Source organism: Loa loa, assembly GCF_000183805.2.
Source record: "Loa loa unplaced genomic scaffold supercont3.267, whole genome shotgun sequence".
In the NCBI taxonomy this organism is placed as follows: Eukaryota; Metazoa; Nematoda; class Chromadorea; order Rhabditida; family Onchocercidae; genus Loa; species Loa loa.
Genome location: NW_018108447.1, coordinates 43,356 through 55,174, shown reverse-complemented (window position 1 = coordinate 55,174; position 11,819 = coordinate 43,356). Strand labels below are relative to the sequence as shown.

Sequence of the window (11,819 nt, the reverse complement as noted above, 5' to 3'; positions counted from 1 at the left end):
TACTAGACTTACTAGAGCACATGGTCGTCTTTCTGGATAATCTCTATCCGAAGCAGGTTTTGCAGTCATCGGTAAACTGATTACATCGATCTGCGCAACGCCAGCAACGAGAAGTGATTCGTCTGAATGCATGATAAATGTTCGCGGCAAAATCATTGTCCGAGGTAAAACAGCAATTAGCTCATCCAAAGTGAATAAATTCAGGATCTAAATAACAAATATAAATTGCAGTGATATTACTTCGGAAAAGGAAAAGACTTTAAAAACATAAAAATTTCCAGGTCGAAAAAGGCTTGAAACATTTCGAAAGCCTCAAATTTCAAAACTCGATATTAGATACATCAATTAGATGGCAAGAAATTCCATAAAATTATATAATTTATAAAACGATTTCCAAAGCAGAGCGAAATAAAGTACGTATACTATAAGATAATAGCAATATGAAACCTGGGTCTTTTATGAGGAACAATACTATCAAATAACTCGCACTACGTACCAAGTAGGGAACTACCAAACTAACTACGATCGTAAGGAAACTAAAGAACAAACCTGATCAGAATTGACAGTTCCAGGAGTATCAAAACACCATTTTCCCTTCGCGAAAACAAATGAGTTTGGATCAAAACTGAAATCAATATAAGTGTAGGTTCTTATGAGGAAGGATTAGTGTATGTGTATAAAAGGATCAAAACTTAGCATGTCATCTCATCTATGGTGTTTTAACTAATATAAAGTTGTTGAATTCCAAAATGTCTTCAAATCATTCGTCATCTTTGATGGAAGAAGTGACAAAAAATTAAATGATCAAAAGATAAAAAAAAAATGCAAAATTACAGTCGTTTTGGTTTGTCCGTTGCTTCAGAATCGGTAAGTATGGAACGAAAAGCTGGTGGTTGTAATTCTTCTTCACGGTCCTTCAAAATTACAATAAAGAAAAACTGAGATAGAAATTTTGGTGACTGAATTGAACTAGTCTGAATTCACTGTTCGCTTTAAAAATACACTCAAAATAACATATGGAAGTGAGTAAACATAAACCTATACACGAAAAGACACAAAATAACCTTGAATGAATTCCCAACGGTAGATTGCAACATTGCATACTTTACATCACCTGACTGCTTATAAAGATTATATCGCATACGGTCCTCCTTCTTTTGCCAAGCTTGATTCGCTAATAATCTATATCAGTTTCGATATAAAGCATGCAATATAAATGGAAATTCCATATACATCATAAGCAAATTACTTACAACTAAAAAGTGACTCATTACGATGCTCAATGCAAGCAGCGGACTCATAGAGAGATTTTTTAAATAGAACAATGACAAATCAGACTTGTTTCAGAAAAAAGCTAAAATCTCACCGTCGTCGCCTGATTTCCAGTTTATGTGGCGAAGGATTCATTACTGGAAATTTTAATAATGAAATGGTAGTACCAGGCCATGGAGTTGTAGCCGCACGTTCTACGAGATCTACAGCACGCACTTTGCATAAGTCGGACTGCAGCAATGCGTTGAAAAGTGTTCTGAAAATACAACAAATCAGTCCTTCTGAGACCTGTGAAAAACTATTTGTTAAAAAAACTTGTATCCCCAATGGAGAAGTGACAGAACAATAGGTTCGGCATTCATAAAGGTAATCAGTAAAATAGTCATGATTCGTTTAAAGAAAGACTAGTTTACCTGTAATAAATATAAGTAAATTACAGGAAATTTTTAACTATAAATCACGAGGCAACAATGGGAACTAACTGTAGAACTGAAGCCAAAAAGTGATAGATTTGATCAATTGGCAAAAGGAACGTACGATTTTCCTGCATTTGTACAACCGACTAAATACATATCATTTCGCAAAGTGTCTCGAGTTGAAAATCTTAGATATATGTTCTGCAACAGTACGGTCTTATATGGCTTTATAAAAAATTGTTTTTGCTATAAAATAAAGAAGTCAAGTCTCTATTTCCAGTAGTTGTGCGAAATCTTATTACATGAACAAACTGAGAACAAGTTAGGGAGAATATCTCGTTACAACATTTTTTTTTATTGATTTTGGATTAGTACCTTAAAGATTTCATAACTTCCATTTAAAACATTTGACTGCTCAAGCAAAGGACATTTTACCAAGCGAAAATTATTGCAAAAATGGTAAGTGAGAAATTTCATGAAAACACGAACAGTAATAAGATCTTCGACACCATATCCTGTTTTCGCGCTAATAAGTGAAGTGTGTAAAATGTTGAAATTATCAACAAATCCTGTTTCCCTCAATAAATTGTGCAAAATCTGTCGGAAGTGACGCAAAAAACCACGACGCGCATCTGGCGGCAATAGGTCGACCTTATTTCCTATAATAATTATATATAAAACAATAAATACTTTTGTCTGATTGGTCAATCATTCAGCATAGCAAATCTTGTTCATCAGTAATCACATGAAGAATTTTAATAGTTGAGAAGATGTAGTAAGAGGAAAAAGCAACATACCAACAACAATCATAGGTTTCTGATAACCAATTATCTTGGGCAATTCAGAATAAATTGATCCTGGTAAGTCACACATATCGACAACAAGTATTATTAGCGCTTCCTGTTTCAGTTTTAAATGTTTCATCATCGAGCGATAATCCACTTCACAAACATTAACATTCAGCTAGAATAAAATGAATGATAACCGCTGAAGGAATATTTGATTCCTTGATTATTACTGAAATATAACTAATAAAATACAATAAACAGGAATCAACTTATATTATTGGTTCAAGCGATAAGACATTATAAAGAGAATGCAAAAGATGTTGCACGCTACTGTAACAGTAGCTTTAATTTTTGTCAAGTCATCCACTCAAACGAGGAATAACTAACCAAAAAATTATGCTTTTTAAGCATGTAGCACCTGCGGCACAACTGATCATTATAGTCATTCAATTTCAAAAAAATCTCTGCGGGTACAAAACCTGGCAGAGAAGCATCCTGCAAATAAAGGACGAAGTTTCTAATATATTACATCGTTTTTCATGGTGTTGAAAAAAAAATGACTTGTTTACTCAATTTTTAACTTCCAATATGAATCGATATTTATTGCAATCACTACTGTGTAAAAACTAATTGCTTCGTATTAAATTTTGATAAAAAAGTTAGAATGTTGATATTAATTTCCTACCCGACAATGGAAATTCGCTCCGCAAGCGCCGCAAAGCTTATTTGAAGAGGGTACTGTTGGATCAACTGTACCGCAGTTATCGAAAAATTCGTCATCCTCCTCTTCCAGTACATTATTCTGAAGTTTATCAAGTAACAATTGTAACAAAACAAAAAACACATTATTTGAAGGAAGATGTCTCTGGAAATGATTTTCAGGAACACAGAATTAACATATAAATAATAATAATGACAACATAAAAACCTGTGGATTGCTACTTTGTCCTGGAAGTTGAAAATCAATTTCTTCAATAGCATCTTCGGCACCATAACGAACTACGGCTTCATCATCAATACTGAAATTCTAGAACTACCATGACATTTAACAAATAATTACCAAGGAGAATCCCATAAACCCTTCACAAAGCTTAAGAAAATCTAATTCAAAGTTCAAGTGAAAGTGATACAAACTTTTCCAGTTCACCACCAGGTATATCCGCCGTTGAACCAACAACAAATTCGTCAACAAAACTATCTCCGTAAATGTAAAACCCACGATCGAAACCAGAAAACTTTGGAAGTGTCGACGAATTTTCCACAGGGTTTTTTGAAACAGTTGAATCAGCTTTCAACAGAAAAGAACCAGCTAATAGGAAATCCTGTAAGCTAGCATTACTGCTAGATAACAATTATTTACGTTTTCTATGATAAATTTTTGATTTGACCGGACCGTTGGAATCATATCAAACTTAATTTAAATAAACTACGAAGTTGTGGAACAAAACACTGCAATTCAAATAAGCGGTACAATGAACATAATGATTTGACATCAAACATCTAGGAGGATTCACGTCATGTCGGACGTAAATTTATATCCTAGATCATCAGCAAACATTATTACTATGGCGAACTAGTCAACGTCGTGACAATCTCAGTAATTCAAAATTGGAATTTTCATACTGTTCTGAAATACTACACTAAAGTTTCTATGAAGGAGACAAAATATGAAAGTTACATTATCTTCATAATCATGCTCAGTTGTCAATTCTTTCTTTCCGCAGTCGCCTTTCTCTTTCTTAGCCTGCCGAAATGTAACAAGCGAAGTATACTTACTGGCATTTATCCTGAAATCAATAAGCAATAAGAAAGCTGTTGCGAATCTCTTCGAGAATTCAAAATCTAGCATGAAATTAAAAAGGAAATCTAGCACAATAGCAATAAATATAATAAAGCAATACTCCAAATATCTATCAGCAGATAAAGAATCCAAATCCATCTCCGAAGTAGATGCCTGATTCCCATACCATGAAGTTTCCAACCGTTTCCGCATTAATTCATTAATTTTCGAAACCGAAAGTGCTTTTGCCGGAATATTTTGAATAGTTTTTGTTTTTCGTCGTAAACGTCCACCAAGTGGATGCGTTCGCTGCCGTGCAAATAATAATGAAAACGGAGACGATTTTAAAATCCGAATTGTTCCATACAACATAATGATAACTACCGTGCACTTCCTTTCGAAATTTACGAATTGCTCATGCTATCTTCACTAGTACCAGAGATGTACGGCACTGAAACAACAAAAAAATTGATAATGCATGATGTTCAATACAAAGGCTTTCTCGAAAATATTAAGTTAGTATGAATATAACTAAGCAAGTTGAAATTTTCGCCATCTACTCAACTTTATCGCATAAAAAATGTTAATGCTATGAAATAATTTCAGAAAGTGATTTTTTTTCTTTTTAAATTGAAACATTTACCGCTTCTTTCACAAAGACTTCTAGTATTCGCTAAAAAAGATTGCAAATCAGTACTAACAGCTCCTGCACTTCCACCAAAATCGTCTTCTATAATCTGCAGAGAATTCCAATAAGTTGAGCAGGCCCAAGGTAGACCCAAGGTAGATTAAATTCAAAAGTTTCAAAAAACAATCTACTTAATTTCAAGGAAAGCAAACACGACTTACTTCAATATCATCAAAAACGCCATGCAACTGGATCAGATTATGTGCTAATACAAAGATAATAAATGCAGCAACTGCTATTGGTAAGAGCAGTGGTATAGCAATAGCCCAATATTTGGCTGGTAAATATGTTAAATGAAGTAGTTCCAAATACGGTGTCGGGAGAAGAGCCCAAATTAGATATAAGGCTAAAGAAAACCAAGAACAGACGAATAATGCAAAGCCTGAAAAATATACCACTAAATGTATCACTTCAAACTGAAATCTTCGGATTTTTCATTTCATTAAGAACCTAAATTTACCTATACGGCCTCACCTATGTAAAGACTCATTAAATAATCATATTACCCAATCATCCATCTTCTTCTCTTTCTGTTTACTTATGTAAATAGTAAACAATACAAATACTAAACTTACATCCTAATAATTCGTACGCATTTCGCTGAAAGAGTATTTTCAAACTTTCTATTACCAAAACGTTAATATTTCGTTAAAAAGTCGAAAGCACTTTACATTTTAAAAAATTTATAAGGTAATATTGCTTAGCATAATTAACTACTGTATAATGAATGCTAGAACATTGTACTAATGGAATCTAAAAGGTTTTTTTTTTTTCAAAAGTAAGCATACCATATACTCCCCGAGCAGGTGAAGGATTTGGTGAGGCATAAGGTGGGATTGACTCCGAACTGTCTTCTAGTTTATCATCGGTAATAACCATACGGTTCTATTATCAACCATGGAAGAGCTTTACCGATTCTGTCCCGTTGAAAATATTCCTAAAGTCAATAATCGTTCTCTTATCTTTTCTCTTCCTTCGATATGACAAAGAAAACAAAAAGCATGAATTAAAAACAAGAAAATCCTATAAAAAAAAATAAACAAAGATGACTGAATACACTTTTTCCACGCTCAATAGATCCATTTTAAGTATTGTCAATAACAGATACAAAACAAATAATATTAGGATATAAAACTATAAGACTTGTATAATAGAAGTATTTATTTTCATAGATTCGTAAGTCACGAAACACAAAGAAATCAAAAATCAATTCAATGTTTAGTTCAAAAATCAATTCAATGTTTAGTTTCAAAAATTAACATCATTCAAGACTAAATCCAGCCTATAAACATTGAGACATGTTTTTGGTCGTATCACTCTATGTCGAACATAACATAAATGAGCTCTAAAATGGAATCCATATTGTCAGCTGTCAATCACATTGTCCAATCTATTTCATTAGATTGTTTGAAGAATTTACAAAATTCAGTAAGTACAAAAATAAGACGGAGTAAAAAACTTTCAACATAATAAACTTAGTCCTTCGAACACGGGAAAAACAAGCAGTTTTAGAGACTTCTGTGGAAACAACATCGCGGATTACATAACAGCAATATCGGCGGTCCAGCTATGCTGCTGCCAACCTATCAGAAAATAATTACACTAGCTGCTTAGAATTTGAGATATGATACACTTTATCATTCCCACTCATAATCATCGGTTTTATCAACATTATCATATTCATCACTATCTTCTTTAGGCGGTGGTGGCGGTATTCGGGCGCTCATATGTGCAAATGCTCCTTCATTTAATCCTAAAGATTTTACTGATTCTCGATGCCCTGGTTTTTTTCCAAATATTCCTAGAAAGTTCTTAAAAATTAATTTACTGGACAATAGAATCTACAAACACAATGTGTTCTACTTTAACCAGCAAATTCGTGAAATTTCAAAAAAAAGAAAAATAGTTTAGTTAACAAATAGAGCCAAAACTGCAATACCTTTACGTCTCTGCTCCAAGGCTTTCGCTAACGAAGACATTAAATCGTCACTCGATGGATTAGCAAGCACATTTCTTTTGGGAAGGACCGATGCATTCTCAGCAAGCACTTCTTCCTGAAAATATTCCATTGATCAATTGTGTCAGCTAAACGACATCCACATATTCCATGGTCGAAGATAGAAAAGATGTTGAATTTATGAAGTTACCCGCTTTCTTACTGATCGCAGTTTCGCACCCTTGGCACCTCCAGCCCTTCGTATAGCATCCATTAAATTAGCTCTATCATCATTAACTGCAGTTATCGTCTTCGACTGACTGCTGATTGCGGTTTGTGTTGCAAGCTGAGTCGATGGTAGTGGTGGTGGTGGTGGTGGTGGTGGTGGTGGTGGTGGAGGAGGTGGTGATGATTTTTTTTCTGAAAATGTATAAAAATAAGTGGAAAACATATGGAAAACATAAATGAAAATTCCCAAAAGTAATGGAGAGTTGAAATTTGTCGTGAAAGTCTCTCTTTTTGTTTCAGTGGAACTGAAAACCAATAGTTTTGTGAAATCCAGATGACGGTAATTAGATTTTTCAAATCGTTTTAGAATCCACAAATTACACGTTAAAGATAAAAGAAAAAGGAGAAGAAAGTGGTTATCATGTGCTTAATTTTTATAAGGGCGAAGAATAAAGAAGAAAAACGTATTTTTACAGAATTTTTACTGTGAAAACAAGCAGAAAAGAGAAACAAAGATGAATCAGAAAATAAAGGAGATCAGAGATCAGCAAATCGATAAAACCACTTTTTTTCTTTTCTTTTTTGCATGACCTCCATTCAGTGTCGCAAAATTATTTCAGAGATGTAAAGAACGAAATGGAGTTTGATTCCAAAAATTCATGGAATAAAAAGATGTCAACTAAAGTATTAGCAATGAAAATTCAGCAAAACTGTCGTAGTGACTCCTAAAAACTACTCGAATTTATGATTTGAGATTCTAAAACTACATCCTGAAAGATATATTCTCCCACACAAATATAATACTAATATAACGGTAATGCTAATCTTTCCGTTCCACAATTCTGTCCCACCATCTGTCATGCTTAATTCAAATTTGGAATTTCGTTTCATCCCTAAATCGTCGTTTTTCACTTGTTAGAAAAATATCTTCCAGTTTTTAGTGATGAACAAATATTTAGTAATAAAATTCCACATTTAAATAAAGCATGACATCTTATGTTAAGAAAAATGCTTGTGTTGTTTGTAGCAAGAGTGATATGAATGATATGTTTAAAGTGATAATAAAGAACAAATTTACATTGGCTGAAACGAACCGCTATTTGATGTGGCAGAATTCACAATTTCTAACGCTTCATTCTTGGGAGCAGCCGAACTTGTTATTTGTTCTTGTGTTGCCTCAGACGATGCTTCGTTTGTTTCTACAATGAAAAACTGCGATCAAACTGCGGTATTTTCAGTTATTGTTGAGATCGATTTACTAGTACCTTCTGTCATGGTCAATTTCGGTTTGGCCAACGTTCCTTTCTCATTGATATCCTTTTCCATGGTTAGCATATCTTGCGATCCAGCAGCACTTGATATATCCCTTTCTAAGGACTTCCGAACACCATGTAAGTCAGCAGGAAGACCTGGAATTAAATCATCTTACAAATATGCACTTAATACAAAAAAAAGTACCCATAAGCATATAAATGTTTATCATGAAGACCTTTATTTATTGAACAAGCAGGTCTTTAGCAACAAATTCAGTCGATGTTCCCAAAAACTTTTTCATTAAGACCTTGTGGATACACGAGATATATAGTTAGATATATAGTTAGACTAAGAACTTTAGTGCATTGTCGCAAAAGACGCACCTAGGCAAGGAGTGAAATGGTGAGGCCAGTCATCAAATTTAGGAATAAATGTACGATATTAAAAATGTACTTGTTGAAGCGAATAACACTTCTGGAAGAGTGAAATTTTGAATTGAACCGAATTCTGGTTGATATTCCAGTGGATCTGCTTTCTGCTTCACGCTAACAGCTAAGGTTGAATCGTCAGCCATCGGTGTAAATTGTTGCACTTTGAATTCCGATTCCGTATGCAACTAAAAACAACCACCGGTAAAATCCGAATAATTAAATGCCTATTTCTCAATTCTATTTTCAGTAATATGAATGGCTAAATTCCTGGAAATGGCTTATTTTCTCAGCTTTCTAAAGCCATCCTTTACTCTTTAAAAAAATAAGAGATTCAAGCTTACTTCAATTTTCACATTATCGAAAGGATCCATGAACTGATCGTCAGCATAGACATTTAGAGTAGTATTAAACAGCAACAAATCGGCAGCTGACTGTAAATTGTCAGGAATCTGTCTGGCTGAAAATAAAGCTTAATTCAAAATCTCTCCTTTTTGAAAATGCGTAGTTCAAGCTTCCCAGAAACGACAATGAGCTTCATTCTTCTCTTTATTTCAAGTTTTAATCAAACCACTTTCCCAACCATTTCTATTTTATCTAAGTGAAAAGATAAAAGGATTTCTATGTATCTCTTACAGAGACAAACTCGAAATACAAATCTTTTCTGAGACATATGAAGATCAATTACTCTGTCTGTTTGGTTTCATTCCTTGTTCTGTGAACCGATAAAATGTTCGTTTTTCATTCAAAACTGCTGCAACATCTTTTGACTCGCTTAAATTATATCTATGCTTCGTGTTAACCTTCTTCAAAGCATTCACATGTGTACGTAATCCTCTGTTCAAAACACTCCGTTGACATTCATTTCCAGTTTTTATAAATTTGCCAGGGGCACTAATTACGACTGCAGTGTTCATCTAGAAAATCATATGATACTGCCATGCCTTATTGATTGTAATCAAGAATTTTTAACGTCACTTCAACTCTATAATTTTTCCGTAGAAAATGTTGGTAAATTCAAGTAAATATATGACAGCGAGTAAATATGGAAAAAAGGACCATCCCTACAAAATCATTATTAACCTCTCGGACTTGCTCGATTTTTTTGGTAACTCGTCCCAGATCCAACTGTATTCGATCAGCATGCTCACTAAAATTTTTTATCCTATCCGATAAACGTTCGAATATTTCATTGGACAAATTTACCAACTGTTCTAAACCGAACGCAATCCATTCCACGGCTTCTTCATGACTTACATCACTCGGTATCATGCAAACGGACATTCCTCCTCGTAACAATCTGTAAGATGGATTGTGCCATAAAACTATTGCAGCGACCAATAAACTCTAACAAAAATTTGCATGATTAGGAAACATCAAGAAAATAGAAGCATAAGTTCAAATAACTTAAGCAAATACTCGCCTTTAAGAATTTGTAATCATCTTCTGTCACTTTCCCAAAAAGTGGTTGGAAAGTTGATTTTCAGGATTCAAGAAAATTTCACACCAATGAAGAAATTTCGTAGCTTTGTTTTATTATCATCCTGGAACACTGTCATTACAAAATGCCTAAACCTATTCAATTCACCGATTGAGTTCGCAAAGAAATGCATATGAAAGGAAAAACCTGTATGAACTTTCCCACTTATCTGGTAGAATAACATGCAAATAAACTTTCCGATGCATTTTAAACTTTCATTAACATATTTCGAAATCTTCAAATTAATCATTTTTTTTGGCTTCAAAATAAAAATAATAGGATTTCGGAGAACAGTTCATTGTTATCTTTTTGATATATGATCTAGTGCTGCATTGTTCAGTGCGCGAATGTTCTAGACTGTACATTAATGGAATTCCTTATTGTTGATCCCCTTTGTAAGTCATTTTAAATTATCCTTAATTGTAAATTTTAAATTATAAGTTATCTGGTCAGTAACTTTAAGATGTCCTAAGATTTGTTCGGATTAATCTAGAAGTGAAATTGAAATTTTCAGAATGATGAACACTTGTAGTAACATATATGCATGACTTTTTCATGTTTTCATGTGAATTGCTTTTTCATGTGAATTGCATCAGTGAAATTTAACAATTTTCAATAACTGAAGACGTGAGCATCTGTATGACAATTAATTTACTCAGATAAATCATGTTCGTCGACCACATGTACTATGTGCATAAAACCGAACACATCTGCACATATAGGAAGTATTATATCACAGATATTTACATTTTATTTGCTTCACTTGTTCAACCATTAATTAATGGCAGTTAGATTTGAACAAGTGAAGCAAATAAATGCAAATGGTACCTTTCAAAGACTTTGCAATTATCAATATCAGTTGCATGATATATCAAAATTAGCAAGGTAATAAGCGTAAGAAATAAATAGCTCTGGTGAAAATTGTAGGGAATAATTTCTCGTCTTCTAGAAGAAGCTAGTTCCTCGTTTTACTTTCGATTTAAATTTCACTAGATTTCATCCAACTAGTTCAACCATATATCCTTCTGGATGAATTTTTTGTACAGCAAACAATAAAAAGGTCATATGCAATCTTTTTAAAAGGAGATTAAATGATAATGTAACATTAGCACAAAAACGTCAGCAATGTTGTACAAATATTGCACATCTCGAGATTAAAAGTTACTGCGCAACCAAACTTCACCAAATCAATAGTAAAGTCCCAGATTGACTATCAAGGTAAAAATAAAGGAGATTAAGTTAAGATATGGAAAGTTAATTCGCAAGATAACAGGAAGTAAACAGCTGAAAAAAGCGTTAGATTTTGTGGGAAACAAAAAGATGCTTGGTGTTATTACTCCATAGTAATTTATTATGTTCAATTAAGTATTTTGCTATGTCTTGCTTAAAAGAATGTTCAAGAGAAAATGAGGAATAAATTTCAAAATTTCAAGAATTATAGAAATAAAACTGCGGGAAGCACTTCATTTTCTTTGTGTCCAAGTGCACGTAGCACGTTGAATCCAAAAATGACGTGTATTGAGAATGGCATAAATATGTTGGATAAAAA

The 11,819-nt window shown here is 33.4% G+C and overlaps 3 protein-coding genes across 3 annotated transcripts in view; all 3 read right to left on the bottom strand.

The window, feature by feature from the left end:
• The window catches only part of LOAG_18344 (hypothetical protein), a 6,487-nt gene extending 1,840 nt beyond the window's left edge, over positions 1–4,647 (bottom strand). The window contains exons 1-13 of the mRNA XM_020451005.1: positions 4,378–4,647; positions 4,155–4,263; positions 3,611–3,798; positions 3,405–3,495; positions 3,162–3,278; positions 2,864–2,971; positions 2,486–2,651; positions 2,178–2,347; positions 1,810–1,889; positions 1,367–1,528; positions 1,065–1,182; positions 835–914; positions 550–625 (exon numbers count right to left, since the gene is read on the bottom strand). Of these exons, the coding sequence (XP_020305255.1) occupies positions 550–625; positions 835–914; positions 1,065–1,182; positions 1,367–1,528; positions 1,810–1,889; positions 2,178–2,347; positions 2,486–2,651; positions 2,864–2,971; positions 3,162–3,278; positions 3,405–3,495; positions 3,611–3,798; positions 4,155–4,263; positions 4,378–4,628 (1,716 nt within the window). The 5' untranslated portion in view covers positions 4,629–4,647. The remainder of the gene's footprint in view (positions 1–549; positions 626–834; positions 915–1,064; positions 1,183–1,366; positions 1,529–1,809; positions 1,890–2,177; positions 2,348–2,485; positions 2,652–2,863; positions 2,972–3,161; positions 3,279–3,404; positions 3,496–3,610; positions 3,799–4,154; positions 4,264–4,377) is intronic.
• Positions 4,648–4,660: 13 nt separating this feature from the next.
• LOAG_08776 (hypothetical protein) lies at positions 4,661–5,886 on the bottom strand (the record flags this gene model as incomplete). The annotated part of the gene is made up of 4 exons (XM_003144307.2): positions 5,733–5,886; positions 5,106–5,326; positions 4,900–4,993; positions 4,661–4,707 (listed from the first exon to the last, which is right to left on the bottom strand). The coding sequence occupies exons 1-4, from the start codon at positions 5,821–5,823 to the stop codon at positions 4,661–4,663; spliced, it is 453 nt and encodes a 150-aa protein (XP_003144355.1). The 5' UTR covers positions 5,824–5,886.
• Positions 5,887–6,368: 482 nt separating this feature from the next.
• On the bottom strand, positions 6,369–10,341 carry LOAG_18343 (hypothetical protein). The gene is made up of 10 exons (XM_020451004.1): positions 10,214–10,341; positions 9,874–10,090; positions 9,479–9,707; positions 9,135–9,250; positions 8,816–8,978; positions 8,374–8,517; positions 8,203–8,307; positions 7,092–7,300; positions 6,884–6,998; positions 6,369–6,745 (listed from the first exon to the last, which is right to left on the bottom strand). The coding sequence occupies exons 2-10, from the start codon at positions 10,072–10,074 to the stop codon at positions 6,582–6,584; spliced, it is 1,446 nt and encodes a 481-aa protein (XP_020305254.1). The 5' UTR covers positions 10,075–10,090; positions 10,214–10,341; the 3' UTR covers positions 6,369–6,581.
• Positions 10,342–11,819: the final 1,478 nt, after the last annotated feature.

What these genes read in the sequence shown, in the direction of transcription:
- LOAG_18343 (XM_020451004.1), bottom strand. Translation starts at nt 10,074, where the DNA reads ATGTCCGTTTGCATGATACCGAGTGATGTAAGTCATGAAGAAGCCGTG. An exon ending in AGTGTTATTCGCTTCAACAA is followed by an intron (nt 8,518 to 8,815) that starts GTACATTTTTAA and finishes ATTTAATTCCAG; the next exon opens with GTCTTCCTGCTGACTTACAT. An exon ending in GAAATTGACCATGACAGAAG is followed by an intron (nt 8,308 to 8,373) that starts GTACTAGTAAAT and finishes TTTTCATTGTAG; the next exon opens with AAACAAACGAAGCATCGTCT.